This window comes from Sylvia atricapilla, chromosome 6 (genome assembly GCF_009819655.1).
Source record: "Sylvia atricapilla isolate bSylAtr1 chromosome 6, bSylAtr1.pri, whole genome shotgun sequence".
NCBI lineage: Eukaryota > Metazoa > Chordata > Aves > Passeriformes > Sylviidae > Sylvia > Sylvia atricapilla.
In genome coordinates, this window is record NC_089145.1 from 42,560,050 (window position 1) to 42,587,055 (window position 27,006).

Genomic DNA, 27,006 nt, shown 5'->3' on the forward strand with positions numbered 1-27,006 from the left:
TTGAGTCATGCATAGATTTATTCTTGGAAACCTATGAGCTGTGGAAGCGAGTGCCTTACAGAGCCACAAGTTCCAAGTTCCTCAACAGAGTACCACAGTAGAACTTGGGAAACTTCAATCACAGGACTAGCAATAAGAAATGTTCCAGGTTCATGGGAAAATGCAGCGTGCTGTCTCAGTTCCACTCTCCTCGTATTTTGTACCCTGAGGACTCTCTTCCTTCCACCTTCACTCATTCCTTTTCCTACTGCTCAAAAGAGAGGCCACACACCTGACTGTTTCCAGCCTGTTAGTACACAGAATAGTTCAAAGAATTATTACACAGGTCAGCTTTCTCCAATTTGGCCCCTTTACAGATGTTATCTCAGTTACTAGAATAGGCTTTGTGATAAATACATTTTAGCTGTTCGCCATTCGTTTTAGTAGGCTATCAAAAACATTATATAAAAATTGTCTGTAATTGTGTTTGCTTTGCTTTGTGCAGTCAAAAATACCCACCTAACTATGCTGTATTTTAAAAACTGAAAATCTTTATAATTCAACCAATTTCAGTGCATGGTATTTGTCCTAGTACAGATACACAGATATTTTAACTTTAGAAGAAAAAATCCAAGCTTTGCAATTCTAAAGTTACCCAATAGTTACTGGAAAAGGCCTAATACTGGTTTCACCAAGGAGGAATACTAAATAGGTGTAAAGTACTTTCAAATAGTAACATGGATCAATTGAAAAATATTTTTTTCCCTATTTTGTTAGAAATACTTTTTTTTACTTTTTTGATGACGGACACCAAGGAGATTTTACACTGAATTTACTGAGAACTTAAATAAAATGTTACAATACAGAATATATGTTGTGTTTCTATTTAATTCCTAGAAGAATTTGTTTGTTTTAAATAGCATTTCCATTTAGAGAGGAAGCAGTAAGGGACTGATGAACGCCAAGTTGTGCTTCTCATCGCTGAAGTTCCTCATTTGTTTAAAACAGCTGGATCATCGACTCTCTTGATTTCCCAACTCCAACCCATTTAACTAGGGAGGAAAACACATCTGTTAGAACAATTACTGAGAGTAAATACTATAATCAATGAACTGGAATAATTTTCACCTTTCATCATGCTTGACAACAGACTGACCAGTTTTAGGAGGGAAGTTTCATTGTCAAAAATCCCTCTACTCCAGCTGCACTACAGGACTAAAAGTACAATATACTGAAGTTTTAAAGCATGAAATAATTATACCATAAACACAAAACATTGCAGATGGAAGGCCTAATAGAAGGTCAGGAATGTTTGTTGCAGGTTTAAGTGCCATTGTTTTTAGTGACAGGATGTTTAGCTACATCCCTGCAGAGAGAAAGCCAGAGCTATGCCAGACTCTGAAGTCTGCATGATGTGGAACAGGAGATAGTGATGCCTACATACTGTAATTTTTTTAAAATGTAGGACTCTAACTATAAACATTATCCAGTGTGAGCAGCCACCCCAAATTCCACACTGTAGCTGTTCCACTGCAGTTTTATTGCCCGTAGTTGCTATAGAATTGACTATAAAGTGGGTATGTCTCCTTTAGCAATCAAACCTAGCAAGGTATCCTGACTTTACACAACAAACCAGAAGAATAAAGGTAAGGGGGGGCTGTATTTACACCTCCCTTGGGTGTCCTTGACGACACACAGGCCATTCTCTGAGTTTCAGTCTCTGCTATCAGATGTTTCCTGATCCGTGACTGATACAGGAATTGCCACGGTTGTAACCAGCCTGTACTGCACTGATGTGACCTTTGAGGTGCTTTATGGAAAACAAAAGTACACATGCCAGCTTTCTAAGCTTGTTACTGTGGAAATTCCCTTGTAAACTCCATTATTCATGCCACACCTAGCTCTTGGCACATCTAGAGCTCTAGCAGTTAGATTTGAAGAAAACCGGGTGGCTTGACCTTTGCAGATCGTTAGTGTTAAGATTCTCATTTTTCCAAAGTGGAAGAACTGGGCTAAGCAGTCTTGTACCTGTTATGCAACACAATTCCTTATATGAGTAAGAATGAAAAAAAAAAAAAAAAAGAAAAACCAAAAAAAAAAAAAAAAAAAAAAAAAAAACCAACCAAAAAAAAACCCACCAAAACAAAGAGACCTAAGTTCAAACAGGGATGTACTGCAGAATTCAGAGAGAAAGGGGGAGATGAGGACATCAGCCTAAGTACACACTGAAATATGGTGCACAGACCCCAAAGTTTTCACTGACAGAAAGTGGCCATTTGCCAAGAACTGCACATGTGTATCTTTCCTCTGGTTAAATCCTTGCCAGCAGCAGCTTGGAGCTCTCTGCAGACCTGCCTGCTGAACACCACCCTTTGCTGCTTCTTGGCAAGCTGTCATTTACCCCCATCATCCCAACCACTGGTACTTTCACTCCCTCCTGCCCAAATAAAGTAACTTCCAATTAACACATTGAGCCCTTTCACAGAACTGTGTCTGTCTGCTGTGGCACCCTCATATGGAACATCTACAGAGAAATTACCTGGCACGCCAACATGGTTTTCCACACAGCGGATGTAATTCTGGGCCTTGGGTGGGAGGTCCTCCCATTTTCGTGCTCCAGTTGTGTCAGTTTTCCACCCAGGCATTGTTTCATATTCCACTTCCACCTTCTGTAGTATCTCCTGATTAGCTGTGGAAGAACAATTTTTGTCGCAGTTGATTTTAACTGCTCTGCCTTAAGAGAACAGACCTACAGCTCTTGTTATCTTTTTACAACAATTAAAATCTGATATATGAGCAAATAGTATTTTTACTGTTTTTTTCAATCATTCACTCCTTTATTCTTGATTGAGGTTAAATTCTGATACTTAGGAAGATAATCTGATTCAAGGGGATGCAGAAATGCAGTTTCCTTTTCCAAAAACTGTAGAATGTACTCTATGCTGTGAACATGGAGTCAACAACAACATTACAGTTTGGGTTTTTTGAGGAAATAAGATTTTTTGAGGTTTACAGTACTTCCACTTTTTGGTTCAGATTTGCACAGAATAAAACAGTATTACTGTCTTAGAGAGTTTCAGCTTTACAGAACAAGGTTAAATCAGTCTGGTGAAAAACTCTGCTGTCTACAAGCTTTTCCCCACTGGAATTCTCATTGTACCACAGCCAGGAACTACCAAGAGTGGTGGGAAAGCCGGCTGCTGCCAGTCCACTCTGTGACTCTGGAATCTCCCACACCTCAACAAAACTAACCTCTTTTCTTGGCAGAGACTCTTACACATATCTTGAAAACATCATTAATGTAAAAAAAAAAAATTATGTATTTTTGCATCTAAAAAGTGTTAACATGAATCATTATTGAGGGGGCAATATATATGTTTATTAACCACAGTGTTGTTGCTGTTTATAAAAATTAATAAAGCTATCCAGAAGCAGTTTATTCTGCTTGTTTCCATATACCTTTTTACAGCTTTTATTTCAATTTTGCTTCATTAAATGCTATTGCCAATGATACACAGTCACTGACTCGAGTCTTGCTGACTTTCAGATCCCTGATTTTGCAAATAAGAAATCTAATGGGACAATACATAGAGGCCCTAACACAAGACTTATTTGTTCTGAAGTTCTTGCCATTGTACACAGATGTAAGGTAAATGGAAAATGACAATATAATGTTACAGACATCTTTATACAGATACTGAAGCTCCATAAATTACCACAGAATGTCTAGTGAAAAAGAAATCAAATCTGATTTTAAAAAGCAAAATTGACTTAACAGGCAGGAAAGATAAAAATGAACATAGAGGTTTAACAACTTACCTGGAAAATATGGAATTCTTTTTCCACCCAATTTGTAGGCAACACCGATTTTAATTTCATCAAGGACATCAAGAATATCCAGTTTTGTTAATGCCAAACTGCACAAAAAACATCAGTCAGTTACATACATGATGAATCTCCTTTTCAATACTTTCCATCTTTTCTTTTCCCTTTCACAAATCCAGCTCAAGCAGCCCAGACAGCAGAAATACACACAAATGTATTAAACTATGAACATTGTTAACTAAATTACACCTCTGGGATGAATACTCAACTGAGATAGGATGGTGCATTTCCAAATGCTTGGCTGCTCACACGGGTGCACAGTGTTCAGCCTCAGTGCACGAAAATGCACTCTGACTGTGGAAAGGGGCACCTGCTGGGCCTGGTTTGGGAGGGTATGACACTTGACAGCAGTGACTGTGATTATTTCTGTTACTCCTACTGATTCACAACTGTCTGACAGACTTAATGACTGATTATAGTTTTATAACAGAACAAGCATAGTCTGGTTACTAAAACCACATGTTCATTACGAAGGATCCCATCCTGACTTTCAGTGCCTGGGCTGTGCTGTCAGTTTAATGAACCTTACTTATTTTGTGAATGAACACATCAGAAGACAAAAAGGAACCTCAAGAAGACACCGTATTATTCAGTGATCTGAATAAAACTGCATTTTAAAACTCGTCAAATTCTTCAGAACAATATTCTAGATGTTGCCTGGCAAAAATCTGAGCAGCTAAGGATTTACACAGGTATGTGCATAATAGTCCAGGCTATATGTGTTCAGTAAGTACGTGAGGAATGAAAGGATTAAGTGAAGAGACTTTTTGAGAAAGAAGCACCATAGAGCCAGTTCTTCAACTTTTTTAATCTCAGCATGTTTTTTAGCTATCGCAATTACCAGAGAGGATATAGTTTTGTTGATAGGAGTGCGCTAATTGTACAGAGCTGAAATTGAAGGAAACCTAATGCCTTCTTAAAATTTTCCACATAAACTAGAGCTGCATGTTTGCCAAGTTAAAGCAAAATATAAATCCAATTTTAAAGAGCCCCAAAGCTAAAAGCCCCTTTGGGTAAATTAATGAACAAGACCATTGTTCCTTTGTAACATTAGTAGCTTAAACAATATTAAATTACGTTTCAGTCTATAATATATTAAAATGCCGAGGGTCACGTGTTTGCTTATATGGACAAGTTTGCCTGAATGCATCAACCAAGGAAGCCAATCAGTCTCAAAGAAAATAAAACTTAACCCATTAAAAGCAGAATTTATACCACAATATTTGACAACACCTTTGTAAATAAATGAACCTGTTGAAACTGGAATGAAAGCTGTGCCAGTTGCTGTACCCTTGTATCATTCCATTAATTTCACTTATCAAGGCAGTGGTTCCAAATGATGCAGAATTGGTCCCACAAGTAGGATCTATTAACCAAACCTCAAATCCAACAGGTTTTAGACCATGGCACAAGTCAGTATGAAAGCACTGGATCAAAAACACTAGATTAAACTGTTAGAAAACCAATATACTGATCCAATCTACACCAGTCACCTTTTGAAAGCAAAGTGAAAACATGTACTAAAAAACTCCCAGCTATCATGTTGTAAATTCACTTAATTTGAAAAAAAAAGTCAAAGGAATTAGATTATTACTAGCATTAAAACAATTCTCAATTGCCCACTATGCATTATTGTATTGCTTAAAATGTGACACTTTACTGGACTTATATTAATGTTACCTACATATTTATTCTGCGAAGCACAAAATTATCCCTTCCAAATGTAGCGCAAAATCTTTGATGCTTACGCAGTGAATCCGTTGATCATATGAGCATATTTCAAAATGACCAGATCTAACCAGCCACAGCGTCTCTTTCTGCCCGTAGTTACCCCCCACTCGTGGCCACGGGACTGCAAAAGATCTCCAATTTCCTAGAGTAAGACAGACAGAATGCTGATGGGGTTTCACTGAAAACATGGCTGGAAAATAAATACAAACAAATATAGATGAATAGCAAGAAAAGCACAGTTGTTCCAATTTGAAAGCTATTTTTCAGGAAAAAAGAAAACTTACTAGGAGAGGACTAAGATAAGAAATTCCCCCGTGCACAGGATTTTTGTATTGCAATCATTAGCATTTCAAATCATGTATTTAATATGACCTTTGTGTTCCAAGGAGAGACTTTTCTTCCTTCTTCATCCAACAGGAAGATTCACTTGACAATTCAGTCCTTTATAAAATTTTGTTGGGATTTATTTTCTTCATCTGGTCTTTTGACATCTTTTGGTTTTGGGGACAAAACTGTAAATGCTTGGGACAAGACCAATGTTTATATAATGTCTAGGTCAGAACCTAGGGATCCTTGCTTCTACCACAGTGTGAGACTGCCAGCTGTTCCATTCAGACCAGCAGAGTCTATACTGTGGTAAAAACAAAGAAGGAAGAAATTTCATGTTCATGATTCATAAACCCAAAGGATACCATCAACTCAAGTGAGCCATTAGAGAAAGGCTAAATCCTTAAATTAGATTCAGAACACTGCCCTAGAGATTGTTGTGTGCATAGCTCATAATCAACATCCTGAGCTTTCTAGTTTCTTGATAATGAAAATACAGCGGAGAGTTTAAAATAACCAAAATCTCTCCCCTTCTTTTTATCGACCCATTTGTGGATGACTAGCTGACACATACACCACATTCATTCTATAAATCACACAGAACACAGGCTGTTAAGCACAGAAGTTGTTCTTGTAATTTAAGCTCTTCTGGGATGCACTCTCCATAACAAAATCTCTCCACTGAAATACACCTAATGGTTATATAAGATGATGACATCTGTTTTCACACTGATCATTACAACAGAAGTGTGGCCACTGCAATCATCACACTCACGTTTCTCTCCTCTCACGACAAATACCTTCAGTTCATAATGGAATTCTCCTCTCTTCAAGGGTGCCATTGCTCAGCTTTATTACTGCCGTGGTTATTTACCAGTGGAACAACCCTTACCCCGTTTCGCTGACTGACACTTGTTGCCAGCTGTGTATAGCCCACTCTGTAACACTACACCTACATTGATCTGCTCGGTGGGGAAGGCGCCGATGCCCACGCGGGTGGTGTACGCCTTGACCACGCCGTACACATCCCCCACGTGCTGCGGGGGCACGCCCAGCCCCGTGCACACACCGCCCACCGTGCAGTTCGACGAGGTCACAAAGGGATACGTGCCTGTCAGGAGAACACAGCAGCACAGCCCTCTGTCAGCAATGGTAAGAAACAATCTGATTTTTCTTCACCGGGTTTCGCGTCTAAGTTTGGCTTTAAAGCTGAACTGGAACAGCAACCAAAGAGGGAGGCAAATTCTTTTTATTACGTGTCATTCATCCTTTACAACTTTCACTGAGGATTGCACACAAGGGAGAAGTTCAAAAGCATCTCAATACTACCTCCATTAGGCATAGGATATATTATATGATGCTTCTGCTATGTCAAGCTTTTTTTCAATGTTCTGTGTATCACAGAAATTATTTCCATTACGTTCATGAAGAACCTGGTATAAAGGTCACAGTCATTCATTAGCATTCCCAATGCTCCACACAAGTGGCTCTGAGTATCTGCCACAAATTGTCTGAGTCTTAAGAGGTTACTCATGATCTCTACACTGTGACTGTACTGGAGAATCTCTTCAGTCCTTAATTTTTTTTCTTCATTGATTTAATTAGACTTTTGGTAACAAGGCAGAGCAGAGACTACGTGTAGTGCCAAGACTTAGAGGTTGCTGCACCAGTTTAATCCTCCTCCCATGGCAGAGGAATTACCTAAGCAGCAATGAGTACCTGGATTGTTTGCAAATGTGCACACACATTTAAAAGCAATCAAGACAAGAATATCTACAGTGAAATTTCAGCTGCACTGGAATAAACTTCAGTAAAAATCAATATTTAAACCCTAGGCACTTAATCCTGTTAATGATACAATCTCTGTCTTAATGAGCTTTACTTCTGGGGGATCTGTTCCTATTAAGGAAAGACTATTCTGTTTCTCTATTTTCCTGCTCTTTGCAAAGTCAATATAAATACAAATCAAAATAAAACTAATCAAAATAAAACTGATCTCTTAGGAGCTAAGCTGAGTTTAGAATATAACTCACCAAAGTCAATATCAAGTAATGCTGCATTGGCTCCTTCAACAAGGATCTTCTTTGGGGAGCCGTGAAGAGCTTCATACATAAAATACACACCATCTCGAACCATGGGTCTTATTTTTTCAGCATATCCCTGCAAATTGAATACAAATGTCAGCTTCCTCAGATAATTGCTGGAAGCAGGGAACACTGTGTTTACTTTTGAAAGACAAAACATACAGATAAGTCTAAGCTTCCAGCTTCAATAGCTGTGTTTCCCTGAAAAACACAAACATTGGCTTATACTCCTTTCAATCTATTGAATCACTCACATAAGAAAATGTGACTTATTATGGCATTAGAATGCCAGAATTTCTGCATTATTTCTGTTCACAGAGATATGGTATACCTACTGAATTTTGTTGCCATTGTCTTTAGATAGTGTGTCTATAGTCTAGCCACACTGAGAATGGGACTTAGAACTAGTCCAAGCACCAAAAGAAAAACATATCATTCCTTCTGAATATTAAAAAAATATCCTCAGGATGTCAGCTCTGAAAAAGTATAAGAAAAAACTTGGGAAAGGTAAGACATATTTTTAACATCCTCTTTTCTTACATATTCAAGAAAGCTGTTTTACCAGTGGATATTCTGGATTTATTTGTAAAAAGACAATTCTCTTGTAATACCAGGATTTTGAAACATGCTTCCACAAACAATTCTTCAGTAAGCAAGGAAGTCCCATTGGCACACTGGAGACTAATTGAAGTCATCACCTGGTATTCTCTTGACTACTTTGATACAACAGTCATTTTAAACAACATTCAAAACAGTAAAATATTATAGGAGAATTAAATCCTCCACAGAGCTTACATTAAAGTCTACAGTAAGAGAAAACATTCTATTACAAAGCATAGCTACTGTTTATCAGCTTTTATAATAATGAACATATGCATTTTTCATCTAAATATAAGTGGTATGTGTGGTACACTTAATTTTTATATTTTAAAATGAAAGTAAATATTTCAAGTGATAAATCCTCACCTTTAGCTTTTTCAATTGTCCTTCTGTATCAATTTCCAATGAGGGAAACATTGACTTGTACTGTTGTGCCAGGTTTTTAAATCTGTAAAATATTGAAATTGTATCTATGAGGAACATAGTCACAGAATCACAGAACCTTTGGCAAGAACTCAGTTTATATTATGCACAGTATATACTGAAAGCTATAGGGAGAAAATATCCAGGACTCTGACACCTCAATCAGTGCATTTCCCAATGTTCAAAATCACATTTTAAATAACGAGAAACTCCACAAAGTACAAGAAATACACAGACAGACATTCTTTCCAGTTTTCTTCTCCTTCTAGACAATTTATATACAAAATTGAGACACATATTTAAAAACATCTCCTTAAAAGCAAATCTGTCAGGCAAAATCACTCTTTCACATAATATTTAGAAATGGAAATAGCTGTACCTTGAAGAAAATTCATCAAAGTCAGAGAGGAGGTCACAAATCCGAAGGCCTGTTCGTGCAGCTTTGGAAGAATATGTTGGTCCAATGCCCTTTTTTGTTGTGCCAATACTAAGTAAAAAGAAACACACCCCCTCCAATATGAATGAATACATGCAAAAATATACTTTATGCCAAGTAATTTTGTCAAAGCTCTTCACTATGTCATATACTGGGCAGGATGTCTGAGACATAAAAAGATATTGAAGTTCTATAATAATAAATATACAGCACCTTTCAGGCTTTGCATAAGTATTGCTAACATTTGTGTATTCAGTAAAGCATGAGGCCTTGAGTCTGGCTGAGAGTTTGTTCACTAACATAAGCAGGAACAGAACAAAAGTGCAGGATTAGTAACATCAACAAGGCTCTTTTGAGACACACAGCATTTCTGTTTTTCAAAGTTACACTGATTTTCTGAATTTGCATAACTATTAATGAAATGAGGTTGTTGAAAATATTTACTTTTTGCCTTCTTGTGCTTGACGTTGCACTTCCTGGAGCCCATCTACTGCCTGGTGAAAGTCAAACACTGCAGTGGAAAATTAAATGGATATAGTGAGAGAACAAAGGACAAAAATATTCTTCAAATTACAGACATCCATAATTTCAAGACAAAGTGCCTCTGCTGTCATTGACAGTGCACAGGCCTCCTCAAGTGAAAATAGAGTGAGTATTCCTTAAACATTTTGAAAATATGTAAAACATCACTCTTCTGTGGATACAGATTCCATTATCATCCTTCAGGTTACACAACATAATATGAAGCTGTGTTAGAGCAAATACATAGCTGCTCTGTGGAATAATAATTTAATTTAGCATTATGAGCTGAGCAATAGTGTGTGAGGGTTTTTCCCCCTTCAATCTTCACTTACCTATATGTGCTCTGTCTGATATAATCAGTCTTTTCTCCCAATCTTTCAAACCTGTGAAAAGATGAAGAAAGGTAGGATTTCAGCAGTGCTAATTGGTCGAGCTTTGACATTGACTTTTACTTTTTCTGTCTTTTTGCTATGGCTTCTTGTTAAGATAACTGTAGACAAAACAGATAAACCACAAGACAATATCAAGTATCAGCAATGTTTCTGTTGAGAAACTTTTCTCATTTTTGACTTACCAGCTTTCTCGTTTTCACTTATCAGCTTTCTCATTTCAAAGACACTTCTTAAATGCCAGAATGCTGTGGCTTACACAAAATTCTTTAAATAAATATTCTTGTTTAACTTTCTACACAATACATCACTTAAACTCCATTTGCGCCTCAGAAAACAGAGAATTTCTATACAGAAACATAAAACAATCTAAGAAGTAGAGAATTGTGGAAGGTCATAGGGTCTAAAGGCTTACTCAAAGCAGAACCAATTGAATTTATATTTGAGCACAGAAATTTTGGGTTAAATCATCCCTATCTGAGGTCAAAAAAAGCTTAGCACACAATTTAAGATTTATTTGCCATCAAATGTAGCATCAAATGCTGTAAAATTCCATGAAACCCATGAAAAGACTGCCTTTCAAAATACATCTAAAGACTATCACACATTCCAACATTTTAAATACTGTTTCCTCATTTAAAATCCAGAATGTTATTACTGCACTGAATACTTACAGTCAGAAACAACAGCTTACAAAACCCTTCAATCTGGTTACCAATATAAAGGTAGGTTAAAAATTACTTGATACAAACCTTTCTTTTCATTCTTTTCAGCTTCTTCAAACAGGCCTGGTAAATGTATAACCACTCCATTACCTTTCGGAACAAAAAAGATTTATTTTAAAGCAAGGAATAAAACACTTATTTTTAGGATTTAAGGCCTGTCAACACTTGCCGTCTAAAATTTTATTTAAAAAGTAAAACGAGATTTCAGAGAAAGTGATCGTGAGAACTGTTTGGATAAATCCTGATTTGGGGTAAGCAGCTACTGGGCTGCTGAACCCAGGCAAACCAGAGCTGGCTTGTTTCAGGCATGAACACCAGGCTGCTGCACAGCCAGCTGAGGTAAGCGGATTCTTGTCTTTGTTCATGGTGGACTTTGCCCTGCAACTGCAGCCTCAATTGTTCACAGGGAAAAGCTCAAAGAAGTCCTTGGCCTTTCCACACTGACAAGCCTGTGTTGAAAATATTTAAATCTTCTTCCATATTTAGGTTTTTGTTTTAAACTCAGCTCAAACTAGTGCTGTGATACATTAGCAGTGCCTTCCCCCAGTTTTTGAGCTACAGAATAGAACCCACAAGTGATAAAGAGCAGTACTGGCGAGACGTGGAGGATTAGTGATGCAGTGGGCTGGAAACAGCTGCTGCCTCCTTCTCGGGAATGTCAGAAATAAATGCAAGAGCCTGTCTCAGCCTAAATTTAGCATAACTCAAGTTATAGTCGTTACTAATTGACAAGGGAGCAAATAGGAAAGCAAAAAAACCCACACCATATTTAGCTGAGAGAAAAAAAATATGTTTAATAGAGTCCAATTATCCATTTGGAAATTATTAAATTGAACAAAACTGAAACTCTGTGACTCACTATAACTTACACTCATTTCTTGAACAGTCTATACATAATTTCTCTCAGAAAGAATCAAAACTTTGGACAAGAAGCTTAATTTTGCCTACCATTTAAATATGAGTTAAATGTCCAGTGAATGCTGCAAATCTTTATATGATGCCATCTGCACCAAGTATCTTTATAGCAAAATACAACATCATCCTAAACAGCTGGTGATGTGAACAAAAAAGGGATTGGATGATGACCTCCTAAGTAGCTCCCTGCATTTTTGGGCCTATTTCTGGGAAGTCAGTAAGGAGATCTGCGAGATAATTTTTATTATTTATTAATCTAAGTCCTGGCATTTGTGTGCTCAAAGAGTAACACATATATTTCTGAAAGTATAAAAAGAGAGTGCAAGAGTGCAAGTGCAAGTGCAAGTGCAAGTAGAGGGTGGGGTCCAAATTTTACCCCAAAATATAAGAAAGAATATGATAAGATGTTCTTGCTTTCACTTTTCTAACAGTGGAAACAAAACTGACACTGACAGTACAGTAACTCTTCATGTTAAAGCAGCAATGAAATAAAAGTCAAACAGCTGAAGCTAAAATCTGACTGAAAGTCATGTTTTTCTTTACTTCTTATTATAAAGAACAATTGCAGTTATGCACCACACAATGTAATTTTTTATAATAAGTTCCAAAACATCTTACCAATAAAAGAAATTGCCTTTGGATTAATGATGCCACTAGGAAATAGGTGAAAATCATATTCTTTCCCATCAACAACCACGGTATGACCTGCATTATTCCCACCCTGCAAGAGAAAGAAACACGTGAAGAATAATGGTCTAAACTCTCAGCAGATGATTTGGCTATACCATCTTTTTTTATTTATAAATTTCTTTGGTCACTGCTTTCTCCACCTTACACTTTCTTAACACATTGTAGCATTGTAAAGAGGGTTCAGACGGGACAGTGAGGTGGTTAAAGGAGTTCAGCAGGACTTTGTAGAAATATGAGGCAGAAGGATATCATGAAGTCAAGGCAGGGCTGGGGCAGAGTAGGAGTTAATACAGGAGTAGTGGCATAAGCTAGACAAGAACTGAAGCCTTCTGGGAAAAGAAACTGGAATTAACTACTGCCCTTGGAGTCCTGTCTCTGACATGCCTACACAAGCCCATCCTTACTATAGTATCTTCTATACGTGGCCATTTCCTTGAGTTTAAGCCCAGTATTTCCCTTTGAATGGAAGCTCTTCCCACCTGCCCAACCACAAACAGCTACTGCTCTCTTGGTGTTCAAGACAGAGGCTCTTTGTCAGGTTGGAAGCATGTGCAGACACTGCAGCTTTACTGAATGACCTTGTCAGTCACAGAATCCTGACTTTGAAGCGACCCACAAGGATCATTGAAGTCCAACTCCTGGCCCTATGCAGGACCACCCCAGAATATGGTCAAGAGATGACCAGTTACCACCACCACCACCACCACTTTATGGAATCTGCTACAATTCATGACTTGACTACCTACCAGAACCAAGAATAGGAGCTGGTATTTTCCTTACTTAACTGCTTTTCCACAAACAGCTTTAAAAGAGAATGATGTGGCAATACAGAAACTTGGAAAGAGGTGAGCAAATCAAGGTCATGAGTTGATTTGACCAGAAATATTAAGAATTACAGGTCCAGTTTTCTCAGCAGGCTTAGTGGTTTTTTTCCTGCTGTGTCTTAATGTAAGTTTGATAAAACAAATGCTGAAACACAACATTAAGAAAATAAAAACTATGGGTTACAAAAAGAGAATGTTTTTTAAGCATTGTGATGGAGAACCTTAAGAAATATGTCTGCAAACATGGCAAAAATAATTTTCATGTTTTGGAACATTTGAGCTCAACAATTAATTTTAAACAGATAACCTGCTAAGGGAGAGCTGAGAAGGAGTTAGGACAGAAAAAAATAATACATACAAATTTTATTTGACTTAAAAACTGCTGGGTAACTCATCCTTGGGATGGGAAGGACCCCCAAATGCCTTTCTAATGCAGAGTTATAACTTCTCCAGAGTATCCTGGCTATTTTGCTTGCATCCCAAATATAATAAACCAATTGTAGGAATCTGGATCTAGTTAAAAATACTCAGGTATGTAGAAGGTTAGTAAATCAGGCAGGAGAGCACTTTACATGATATTTAAGAGGTTGACTGGTGGACTGCACTGGTTTGAAACACTGGTTTAATTTATTATCAGGCTGAGAAGAAGCTAGTAACTTCTTCTAGGACTCCAGCTTTCCTTTTCTGCTCACCTATAGACAACGGCAAGAATGAAACTTTAAAATAATTAACTCTGTCATTTAACACCAATTTAACCTCTACTACAAGTAACAATTTCCTCTTTTTCTCAGAAAATGGGGAACCAGGCTGCTTCAAAAGTGTTTGTTGTCACAATGCTATAGTTCTATTCTACTTTTCTCAATCAACATGAACAAATGAAATGAGGCTTGAGGACTCACAATCTGAGATAACAATATTCCTGTATTATGGTCAAAGGTATTTTCTTGTATCCTAACATTTCAGAACATACACCTAACATACACCAGTATGAAAATGCTTATGAAAGACAGCTTATGCTTTTGGAAAATTTCCTGAACAACTGACACCTAGACAAATAGTCTTTCTTTAGCAAATGCTTAAAAGGGATGTTAATCAAGCAGCTTGTGAAAATTGGCATACATAAAAAATGCTGAAGCACAGAAACATCACCAGTTATTGTGCATCATTTAATGGCCAAAATATCTGATACAGCTTCAGTCCTTCTGGATAGATAATGCACATCAAAAATTCAGTGACAGAACACAAAACCCAGCATTTCCTCCAATTAAAAACTAGCATTGACATCTCAGGAACTGCATTTTGCACTGCTCATGTTGGTCTGTGTTTCCTAAACAAGTGTTTTCCAAGTATATTTTTACAGCTCTACTAATTATACTTTTATAAATATAATTAAAGTGATAGCAGAGCATTAAATTACCCAAGAGACATGACCACACTTACAAAACATTACACTAGTCTGGTGAGATATTTTCTGTTTATTATGTGGTAATCTCAGTAATTTCTCATGTTCAGTTACATAGATACTCTAACAGCATATTGACAGCCTAACAGCTGAGATATTAAAGACATCTACCCCCTTTCTAATTTTATTCCAGTTTTGAGAGTAAATATACAGTTTGTATGAGCCGTTTCTTCTCCTTACAAAATATAGTGAACCTAAAATCTTATTTGGGGTTAATTGGAAGACTACATGCTTGAACACTGAGTGACTGTTCTCTGGACCCTCAGGATGCTTCTTCTTGGACCAAGAAACTTTTGGAGCCTCTGCTTGGCCCTTTTTTCAAACATGTGAACATCAAAAACTTCCATTTAATATCCAGACTCAGCATTGTGCCCACCTGAAGTTTATTTATCTTCAACCATTTGCAATTTCCTAGGTCCCTAGGGATGTTATCTTCTGCAGTTCTTAAAAAATGTCTCTAAAGAAGGGAATGTTAAGGCAACAACTCCTGACAGATTAATCATCAGTGTCATTTTGGCATGACCTGTACTGTGAAATGATGGTATGAATAGGAATAAGTTGCTGTATAGTCTGGGCATCCCCATTAAACCATTCTGCTGTAGAAAGTGCTGTTCCCAGGAAGGCACCATGAGGGAAGCTGGTCCAGTGGTATCTATATACTCTCCTCACACTCTTCCCCTCTTCCAGGGTGTGTCCCTTCCACACATGCAGTGAGGCCTGGGGTTTATTTAAATACATATATTTTAATTATTACACTGTACTCAGATAAAAGTTGATGTTTTCCCTGTAAGATTTTAATCCATATTTTCTGAAATTTTATAATCCAAGTGTAGAATTACTTATTTTCCCCGTACTAGAAGGAGCTGGAAGAACTAAACTACCCCATGCAACACTGGCTTTGAAGTACCGTAGTTTGTTTAAAAAGAAAATCCATTTCCAAGCTTTTTATGTACTGATCTACTTGTGGTATTGGATTGATGCACTGATGTACATTGATTTCTATTCTAGAGTGCTTGAACACCAGACCGGTATCAATACAGTAAACTGAGAAGCTATATTTTACCAGTGATAACAATTGTAGCTGGCATAAACAGCACCAGGGAACTGATAATTATTATGAACAGGCTGCCAGAGGACAGTCATTGTCTCCATAGTAGAACTTACAAAAGCCATGAAGGAACAAACCCACTTCCCAGACTACTTAAAGGCTGCTATTTTGACCTGTATTGTTTTTAAAATCATCGCTTTATTTTCTGCAGCCAAAACATCCCAAGACAGAGATTTTCTTTTGAGAGCAGCAGTGAGGCTGTTCAGTACCTGCAGCAGGAATGTGATTCTTCCAATTAGCCTAATGATACATGTTTGAACAGGAAGGAAATGTGCCCTGGTGCTCACAGGGGTTTCTATCTGCCCATGCCATGCAGGTAGTGTGGATGATTGTTACCAGATGCTCTCCTGGTTGGCACATCCTTTGTTTGCTCAGTGCTCCTCACAATGCCCGAACGCAATTTGATTAAGTAGATTGATATGAAAAAATCATCAGATCACATATAAAAACCTTAAAACCAGATGAGAGTTTCAAACTGTAACTAGAGTGGGAACAAGGAACAGTTTTATTTTTGATGGCTCCACAGTGATGAGTTCTCACCCTCTCCCAGTTAACAATGGGGAAATAACAGAAACTGGTTACTGAAGATCTTCAGCCAACACCACCATGTCGTAGGTACACACCAGCAGTACACAGAGCTCCTTGGCCACTGCTACATGCTGTGAACACATGAAATGTCACAACCAGGTTTTGAATAAGAAAATTAGAAAGAAAAAAGTAGTTCAAGGAGATATCTGTGCTAGGAAGCACATGGGGGCTATCTGAACACAGTTTCAGTACTGGCTGATGTGCCTGAGGCAAACCTTGTGTGTTTAAATGGGAATATCAAGTAGGAGTAGAAAGATTGTATTACCTCTCCTTTTGGCAGTCATGCAACTGCTACTAGAATACTGTGTCCTTGGTACAGGGACAAGATTACAAGATGATCCCCTCTGGCATTATTATATGAATTTATAATCTATGAATTGAAATACCAGCCACAAACCAGCAGTTTGGGAAGCCTTTATCTGAAAACAAATGCTGTGACTTCTGTCTCTCTGCATGATAAGTGTCCCAGTAATACTAATTCCATCCATCAATGAAGCAAAATATTTTCTGAAATTCAACTGTATCTGCAGGCCAAATACCTCTCTCATGATACTATCAAGCAGGCTACAAAATACTTCTGTTTTGTTACCTTAATTGAGTCATTTTCTTCAGTTTATTTTAGCATTTTATATGCTAATAAACAAAAAGGAATATTATTACATAGTTTCTTCTCTTTACAATTTAATTAACAATGAATACTTCTAACTTACATCAGCAACTGCCTGGAAGTAATTTGAATAAATGCAGCTAATAAGTGCTACCAGCAAGACTGGCTCCGACATGAACTTCATAATAATATAGAGCCATTGACTTTCATGGGATTTCTCATTATTTACATTGCAAATGAGGTTTGAGCATCACTGGTATTAAAAAAATCCAGTCAGACAAGTGCAATACATGAAATGCTTCATACATGCAGAGCCTTCAACATGATGTCACTGAATCATGTGCGTGAATTACTGGAAGTGATGCACATTCCACCTGGAAGGTTGTTGCCATAGGTGCTTGTTAATTTCCCTTACTGGAAGGAGGTTTTTCCTAATTTTTTTCCAGTTTAACTATTGCCAACTCACTCCAACTCAGGTTTCAAGAGGTGGACCAACTTTTTTATTTTTTAGCTCAACCCATCGGGAAGAGGTGGGTTGGGAATAATCAGAAGAATCCTTAAGACCACAAGAACTGAGGGAAGGGTGATTTTTAAAGCTGGGGTAGTGACAAACAACTGGTCTGAGTTACAAGTTTATCTCCAGAACCTAACCACTCTCAGCCAAATCTAGTTCATCTCTTCTTTTCCAAGACTATGTTGAAATAATGACTTCAAGTACAAACAACTCTGCACAGAACTGCTCTGACTCCTGCCCCTGTTCAAGTGTGCCCCTTTGCTGTCTCAAAGAAGGAACAAAATCCATAGGATCCCACTGTCCCAATTACAAGAGTGATCTCTTCAAAAATTCCCGAATTCCCATGGGAGGAGACCTTCTAAAACCTCATGAGATAATTAGTATGATTATAAACACAAACACTCTTGAGAAGAGCTGAGCAAGATTTTTGACCCTTTAAAGAACCATAAAATTATTTGTAGCACAAATAAAAACCCTGAAGCTTATATCATATATTGCATCCATAATGTTGTATTATTTCTTTGCTACAAAAAAAATGACCCTAACTTATACAGATATCTTGGTCTTCCTAAGCATCTGAAAAATGCAATTGGAAAAGCCAAGTCTAATTCAACTCAGATTTTAAACAACAATCAGTGTAGGGAAACTGGACACTCAAACACTAGTTATTTTCTCTCAAATTGAATTCATTGTTTTGTCAAGTCACATCAAAAGAACATACCACAACAGACCATTATAACAAAATACATATTTACTCCAGCAACAGATGCAAAGAATACAAATTCAAGGTGTATTGGTAGAAAATACTACAGTGGAAAAAATATTCTAATGCTAGCAGAATACTAAAATAAAGGAAACCAAACATGAAAAAACTGAAAAAAGTCTGCTCGTCTTTAATTCTCTCTGCTGAAGAAGCATAGTCATGTCCCTGTGGGAAGTAATATGATCCAAGGATATGAACATAACTTTTCTTATATCTGTAAACAATTTAAGAACAGGAATGAAATAGAACAGATGTAATTTCAGTTTAATTTTCAGCTGTTTTCTTTTGATGCTTGTAGAGGATAATAAATTCATCAGGCTTTATAAAGGGGATTGAAAATTAAGCTTGCTTTCTTATGGAGATTTGGAAACTTTAAACCTGACCTTCTCATACAGTATTTATAATCCTGGTGGTCCTGAGATGATCTTGCTGATGCCCAAAGGAAAGGCTAGTTTAAAATAGCAGTGTCACCATGTTGTTCTAAAGCTTAAAATGATATAGTGTGGCATGTAAGTATGTATAAGCATAATGAAAAGTAAAACTGGATAAAATACCTTAGAAGTGACAGATCACTATAAAAAAAAGTAAATTCAAGTTTGGAAGGGTGGACTACTTCATTGTAGCTAAAGGAACAACTCAAACTTAAATCCTTTCCTGTGCTGATTAGAGAAATAAAACCTATTTGTGTTTTTGCAGGGAATCTTGCAAAAAAATTACTTAGAAACCTGTATGAGTCTACATGCAAATGGGATTATCAACCTTCCCAAACATTTGGGAAATCAAAAACAACAATCCTGCAGTCACTGTACACTCATGACTTCAAGGTCATCAATCTCTTCACTGAAGATCATCAAGCACTAAATCATTAGGAGATTAAAGTCTTTCCATGCTACTTTATCCTGTAGGGAAAAATTACACTAAATATCACATTTAAATCTCATTGAAAGGAGAGCAACACATGACACACAGAAAAACAGTAGCCAACAAGCCCCTGTAACTCCACATAATCATCACATAAAACTGCCCTAATTTAATCCCTGTTGCAAACAGTTCCAGTAGCCCATGATCAATAGGGACAAGTCACAACAACATGTGGCCTCTTCCCCTGCCCTGTCAGCAGCAACAGAGCAACAAAGGAAAGCTCCCCACCTCGCACCTAAAGCACCCAGAGAAAGTACTGGTCTGGCATTTCTGCCACGCTTGGGTTTTATTGTTCAATCGCTTGCCCACAATGTTCCTGCTTTGCATTCCTCAAAGCACTGTTACTAAAATATTCGACATTTACATTGTATTCATAAAAACACTAACACAAGGAAATAGGGAAACCTACATAACATACGATGGTTACTTGTGTGGGAGCACTGGGCACAACCCTTCACCCTTGCTTAAATTGTTTCCAAATGTTGCAATGCTTCCTCAAACCCAAAACATTGCCAGGGTTTTCATACTGGTAAGACCTTCTCGGACTTATTTGTTAACATCCACTACAAAGGGAAAATAAACCACTCCCACACCCTTGGTTTATGATCTGGTTAAACTTCTCAGTCCAAGTAACTGTGAACCACTCAACCACAAAAGACCAAAAAAGCCAGTTTTTCTGGTACTCTTCAACCTCCTCAGTTTCTCTTCACTATTAACATCAACTGTAATTTTTGTCCACGTGCCTCAAAAGATCAGATGATCTCTGAAAATAAAGCAATTCTTAACTTGAAAGTACAGACCTGACAGAAGAAATAGTTTAAAAAGGTGACTGCATATTTAGCACAAAACAGAAACTTTTATATGAGAAGCTCAAGAAATCTAATAACAGCTCTTCTTAATGCAATCACATTCTTACTATTTACTGTTGCTTCTTACATGTCAGCTCTTAAGGGAATGCAGATATCATCAGGCTTCCAGAAGGCAGAAAGGTCACAGGACTGACACATCCAGCATTGTCATGGGTACACTGGAACAGCAATGCCAAATGACATCTTCAAAAATTTCTTTAAAAACTGCCTTGTCCTAGTCCCTGCTGCTGAACCACTGCCACTGGTGCTGGTGTAAAGTGAAGAAGGCATGCATTTGTGTTGTAGCTGGTTTACACATCTGTTCAGTAACCATGATGTGATCTGGGGCAGGTAGAGGTGATTATCACAGGGCCTCTACACTCTTAGCAGCAATAGTTTTCCCATCTTTCATGTTAAACTTCTGGAAGATCTTCCTTTTCCTTTGAATCTTTTATCAAATTGTTAATGGGGCATTTTAAATGAAAAGTTATTATTACAGTGTACCTTATGTAGTCTCACCTTAAAGAAACAGCTAGAACTGCATGACAAGCAGCTGGCCTCAGTTAACTGAGAACTTAACGATGTGTGACTTTTTAGGAACAGCTCTAGTCCGAGCAGGCCCTCTGGAAGCACACCACCTTGGCCCCTTGGCACTTGAGACAGGTGACTGTTTGATCATACTCCAAAACTGATCTGAGAAATCAGCTAATTAAAACCCTGGTAGCTAACAGCAGCCACCAATACTAGCTTTGAAGGGAGACACAAAACAAGGAATGAGGTGATGTGAGAAATGTACATCTGGAATGAGAGCTACCACAGATAAAGTCACAATCTGAAATTATGTTTTGAACAACACCAAAAAACACTTCCTATATGCATCCAAATTACTTCATCTGATACTCTGACAACATGCTAAGAGGCCACATAAAAAGTGAACTCCCAGCTTTATGTCAAATATTCTCTTAGTTAAATATGCAAAACCTGTTTTTCTAAAGAAGTACAAAAATGAAATATTTCCTATTGAAATCTTTGTTTTTACCCTTTCCTAAAAATATACCAGGGATTAAAAGTATTGTATGGCATAACATGACAGCTCCATGCCCCAGGAGGCCACAGTAAGAAATATTAACTTCTAAAGTTTTTCTTCTGAATGCCTTTGCTTGCTGAAAGAGCAGTTTAGAGGAAAAAATGTTTTTGATGCTCTCCATTAATAACTGAACTTAAACCTACTCAGTTCCTTAACAGCCTGCTGTAATTAGTTTATTTAGAAATACCTTTTCTGCTTCTTTATATGGGTTTGTGTGCTTGTGTATCTGGTATTTTAATGAAAGCAGCCTGTGAAAAGTTTTGTACAGCATCATCCATAAGAACATTCAGTGGTCTTTTACCTTTTCTGAAATATCCTCTTTCACAAACAATGCTACAAGTATAAAGGTGACATGAAATCAATTACTTCTGGCAAACTAGTATTACATATTTAAATTATGTTTACATATTTCAATGCCACTAAATGGTGTGTACCTAATTATTTTGAACTCAGATGGTATATAATCCAAGCACTGGACAACAAATTAGGTCCTCAAATCATGTGAAATTCTGAATGCTCAGAAAAATTACAGAGGATGAGGTTTTAATGCAGAATTTTCTTTTGACACACTTGAAAGCTTCCCTTGTGCCTGTGATGGACTTTTTTTACAATTCTCCTGCTTGCCTTTTTTTCTAGTATCCCAGAAAATAGAATTTAATTTCCTCTGCAGCAACTGATGTCACAGATTATTCTCATGAAATTAACACACTAAAACATTTGAGAAACATTTAATGAAAGTTGCTTCCTTTCATGGAAACACTAGAGAATTACTGTTTTTTAAAACACCTTCAAACTCAAATCTGGTCCTGAATTTAAATCCCTACACAGAGAGGAAGTCCCACCTTTTTTAAAAGGTTAGCTCAAAGAGTATCCTACTGTGATGAAGAATTACTCTAGCTGTGGCATTATTTCAGAAGACCTGAAAATCCATTTTTCAGATAATAATTTTCAAGCTTTCTCTACTTCCATTCCATAGAGGAATAAAAAAAAGCTATTCAACATCATTTCCATCAATGTCTCAGAGAATGGAGTGGACAAGACATCAAGTAATAACATGGTCAATCACCATATTCTAACAAAAAACTCGGGTGCCAATTTTTCTGACATTTTCTCTAAAATCTCTAGTCAATCAGTCATTCAGTGTTTCTTGTTTAAGAAATTACTTCTAATACACAAGTGCTATGACACAAAGTTTTTCTTAGTTTCCAGGAGCAATGTGAAGCAGCAAGGTTCTGGTCCAAACACCGAGCTTTTTCATGGCACTACACAGCATTAATGAATTTCCTCTCAAACTGATTACACCTGTAAGTTAATGACCTGCCATTATCACACTGAGAGAACTCATCAGTACTGTTCACATCCTTAAATATGTGCATATCTTTACTAAACCTTAACAGACTTCTTACAGAGGCAAAAATCATACGTCATTATCTACTTACATGATTGGCCTTGAAAATATGAAATATTAAATTATTAAAATGGCACAATCAAAATCACAAAATGCACAAAACATCCATTGAAGTATTCAAAAAAAATCCACTCCTCTTTAAAGCTACATAATATTTGCCACTCATAAGTAAATCATGACTCATATTTTCTTTTTCAAATGCTTTAAAGTCAACCCTGAACTCCAATCCTGAAGGCATCTCCTTCTATCCAGTGTATCAGGAATCCTATTATAGTCTCACACACTGGGTTTTGGGGAACACTCTTTTGAAAAGAGCCCAGTGCTTTTCCAGCTCCACCTGCCTTCCATCCATCCTGGTCTCATCAGGCTGCAGAAATGATCTAACATGCCCAGCAGCACATTAGACCATCTAAGCCATCAGCCTGTTGCTAACACACTAACCCTTCTGGCATGTTCACACACATACTCCTGTACCCTTCAGAGGGCATCCCGAGGCTGCACCTGGGGCCACATTTACAAAGCAGCTCACTAGATGGACAGCAAATCTGTCCTGAAAGCAGCTTTAGGGCACCCCCCAAAATCGAGCCTAAAAAGAACCAACTTGACTCCCTGCAGCAGTAACAGTAACCCTGTGAGAATGCACTGTTTGACAGGGGCCTTTATGAAATGCTCCTCCTCAGCTAAAACTCTGAAATCTTGTTTTCTTGCCAAAGCAATCCCAAGACCTGAGTTTAAATTCCTAGCAACACATTACTGGGGGTGGCAAGGGGGAAATAAATATGGAAATAAAGCTATGGTCCTGGCAATGCATATTCATTAGCTACCTTTTGCAGGGAAACTTCTCCCCAAGGTGATTCAAGATCTTGGGAGTTTAATGTCCCCAATGAAAATACTTCCTCCACCTTCTAAATATTTAACCTGCATGATAACATTTATTTACATAATATACTTAGCTAGAAAAACGTCCTTGGATTTATTATCTTGGAATCAAGGATATCTGTAGCTTTTTAGTAGTTATCATGCATTATAAAACAGAATAAATTTCATGGTACATACCAGCTGAACTGGACTTAACTACTTTTTAATGTGCTCACATAGTTTAAATGGACAACAGAGAGATTATTAGCTGTATTGGTCTAATATGTTCATAACTAAAGTTTGAAAACAGTTCTTTAGAAGTTATTACCATTATTGATGCTCCATCCCTGGAGGTGTTCAAGGCCAGGCTGGATAGGGCTCTTAAATAACCTGGTCTAGTAGAGGATGTCCCAGTCCATGGCAGGGAGATTGGAACTGGATGATCTTTAAGGTCCCTTCCGACCTATCCTAAAATTCTATTTGGAATCACCTATGTGTCTAATTTGGTTTATATTATGCAAATACATTGTCTTGAGAAACTTACAATCTATTCAACTCAAAAACACCTATAAACAAAGCCACAAAGCCATGCAAGATGTTTCCTGTTTTCATGCAACTCTAAATCCTTATTTTTACCTAACTTGTTTTTCTCCCCCTCCATTTTACTTACGCGCAAGTTTTATATGTGTGTGTGTATATATATATACATATATATACACATATACATATATATATACATATAAATATAAATTGTATTTGTATGTAAATATAAATATAATTGTATATATATATATAATTTTAAAAAATAAATTTCCAGGCACTTTGCAGGGAACACAGTCCACCCATCCAAAACTGCCCCTGCAGTACAACTTTGGCAAACTCCTGAGGTTTATTACGGTTGGCCTTCAGGCCGGCTCATAGCGCTTTTCCCCGGAGCAGCAGCACGCCCGGAGACACGCAGGCAGCCCCTGACAGGCAGCGGAACATCCCCGCAAGCCCTGACCGCAGCCGGGGCCGCGGGGCTCGGCCTCCCGGGACAGCCCGGGGCTTGAAGCGCCCGGAGCGGCTCCTCCCCGGCCAAGCGGCCCCGGGCCCCCGCCCGCCGGCACCTCGGCATCCAGTGTCGCTTATCGGAAAGGGTCAGCTATTTATATTTATAGCTCAGGGCTTTTTTCTTTCCGAGTGGCATTTGGAGGCGCAGACGGGGTGGGCCGGGGTGTGTGTGTGCGGCACACGGCTGCCCGCCCGGGCACGTTCGCGTCCCGCCGGGAGAGCGACGGAGACCGGGAATAGGGCGGGGAGGGAGAGAACACCAGCGGGAGCGAGGAGCGGCAGCTGGAGGGAAAGAGCGCTGGAGGGAGGAAAGGCGCAGCAGCGGGGGACAGAGGCACGGGGAGGAGGGCGCCGGGCCGAGGGGAGCCGGGGGAAAGCGGGAGCCGAAGGGAACGCGGGGTGGGTAAGCGCCGAGGGAGCGACTGATAGAGCCGGCCCGGCACCCACCTGGCACCGGCACACAATGTCCGACTCGGTGGCCAGCAGGTCGACCACCTTGCCCTTGCCTTCGTCCCCCCACTGCGCCCCCAGCACCACCGTCACTTTGTTACCGCCCGGCTCGCTGCGCGCCCGCTTCAGCCCGCCGGCGGCGGGGTGGCCGCTGCGGTCGTTGGACGCCCGGGTGCCCGACATGCCGTGTGGGTGGGAGGGTGGCTGTGGCCGCAGCAGCCGCCGCCTCTCTCTGCCTCGCTCCCCGCCGCCGCCGAGCCCTGCGCGCTGCCCGCGCCGCCGCCGCCCGCATTTAAGGGCGCCGCCGCCGCCGCCCGCCCCGCGCCGCGCTGACGTGCGGGCCGCTGCCCCCCGCGCTCGGCCTCGGCCGTCCGCCCGGCTCACACACACAGCCCGCACACACCGACACGGAGACAGACACACGGACACAGACATCGACACTGACACACGGACACAGACACGCTCTCACAGGACCTCTCACACTCAGTCCCCTCACACACACACCACACGCTGTGCTGCCTCACAGACGCAGTCCCCTTACACACACGCACACGGAGCACCCCACACAAGCACGGTCCCCTCCACACTCCCGGTGCCCCTGCAGACAGCTGACAGAGGCTGTGGAACTGTGAGGAGCATGCATGTAATGGGCACCTCAGAGGGATGCAGGCCCGTGTCACCCGCAGGCACACAGAGTTTGAGATGGGCCTGTGGCACGGACAGACAGCGGGCTGTGAGGCGCTCTCACTCGGGGGTCTGAAGCTGTGTCACTCTGTCAGGAGGCTGCACGACAGAGTCCCAGCACACGGGTTCAAGGCATGTGGCTGTCACTGAGCCTGTGTGGCTGTGTCACACGGATGTACGCACACGTGTCCTACTGAGGTGTGTGACTGTCACTGTGACACTCACAGGCACTGTCACTGTCACTGAGGTGCACAGGAGCTGTTGTCCCCGTGAGACCCACACACGCAGTCCTGAGATGCATGACCCTGTGTCACTGACAGACAGACATTGGCCCGAGGAGCACAGGCCACTGTCACTGCAAGACAGATGTTGCCCTGAGGCATTTGGGACTGTTGCTGTCAGACACGCAGGGACCTGCGCACTCACAGAATCCTGGCATGTGCGTAGGTACACTCAGAGTACCCTGTGGTACGTGACAATCGGAAGGGAAGGGACAAGCACACGAGCTGCTCCAGCACACGGGGATCATGAGACACAAACATCCACCCGCTGGCCTGAGAAACACAGGCAGGCGCACTCCGAGTTTGACTGACACGCACATTAGCCTAAAATACATATGACTGTTGTTACTGAACTGGCACTTACCCTGTTGACAGGCACATACATAGTCTGTTCCATGGCCTGAGACATTCAAGTCTATTTTGGCGAGGCACACATGCACACCCACACATACATTCACACACTGACCTGAAAAAAACCCCACGGGCCATCCCTTTGAGACAGATAAACAAGCGAGGCATGTGGAGCTGTGTCACAAGGACAGATTCAAGCACCCACTTCACTGTTGTGACCGGCAAACAGACCATGCCTGTCACCTATAACCCCTTCCCCACGCACAAGTCACAGGCTAGGCTTGGCTTTTTCTGCAGCACGTGCCCTGTAGCTCCAGGCGTGTTAGCACAGTGTCCTTTAAAAAAGGGAATTGAAATGTGTAAGGTTAACAGACTAGTCTGAGGCACATGTGCCAGTGTTAGAGTGAGGTGCATAAGTGCACGTATGTACCAAAACACACACACACACACATAGACAGAGGCAAAACAGCATAACATGCCAGGCTGCAGCTTC

General features: G+C 39.6%; 1 protein-coding gene across 1 annotated transcript; it reads right to left on the minus strand.

Moving 5' to 3' along the window:
- On the minus strand, positions 1-25,395 carry ADSS1 (adenylosuccinate synthase 1). Its single transcript, XM_066321672.1, has 13 exons — positions 25,195-25,395; positions 12,635-12,737; positions 11,129-11,191; positions 10,320-10,370; positions 9,910-9,976; positions 9,409-9,516; positions 8,973-9,054; positions 7,956-8,082; positions 6,879-7,033; positions 5,613-5,737; positions 3,799-3,896; positions 2,519-2,668; positions 1-1,031 (listed from the first exon to the last, which is right to left on the minus strand). The coding sequence occupies exons 1-13, from the start codon at positions 25,378-25,380 to the stop codon at positions 979-981; spliced, it is 1,368 nt and encodes a 455-aa protein (XP_066177769.1). The 5' UTR covers positions 25,381-25,395; the 3' UTR covers positions 1-978.
- Positions 25,396-27,006: the final 1,611 nt, after the last annotated feature.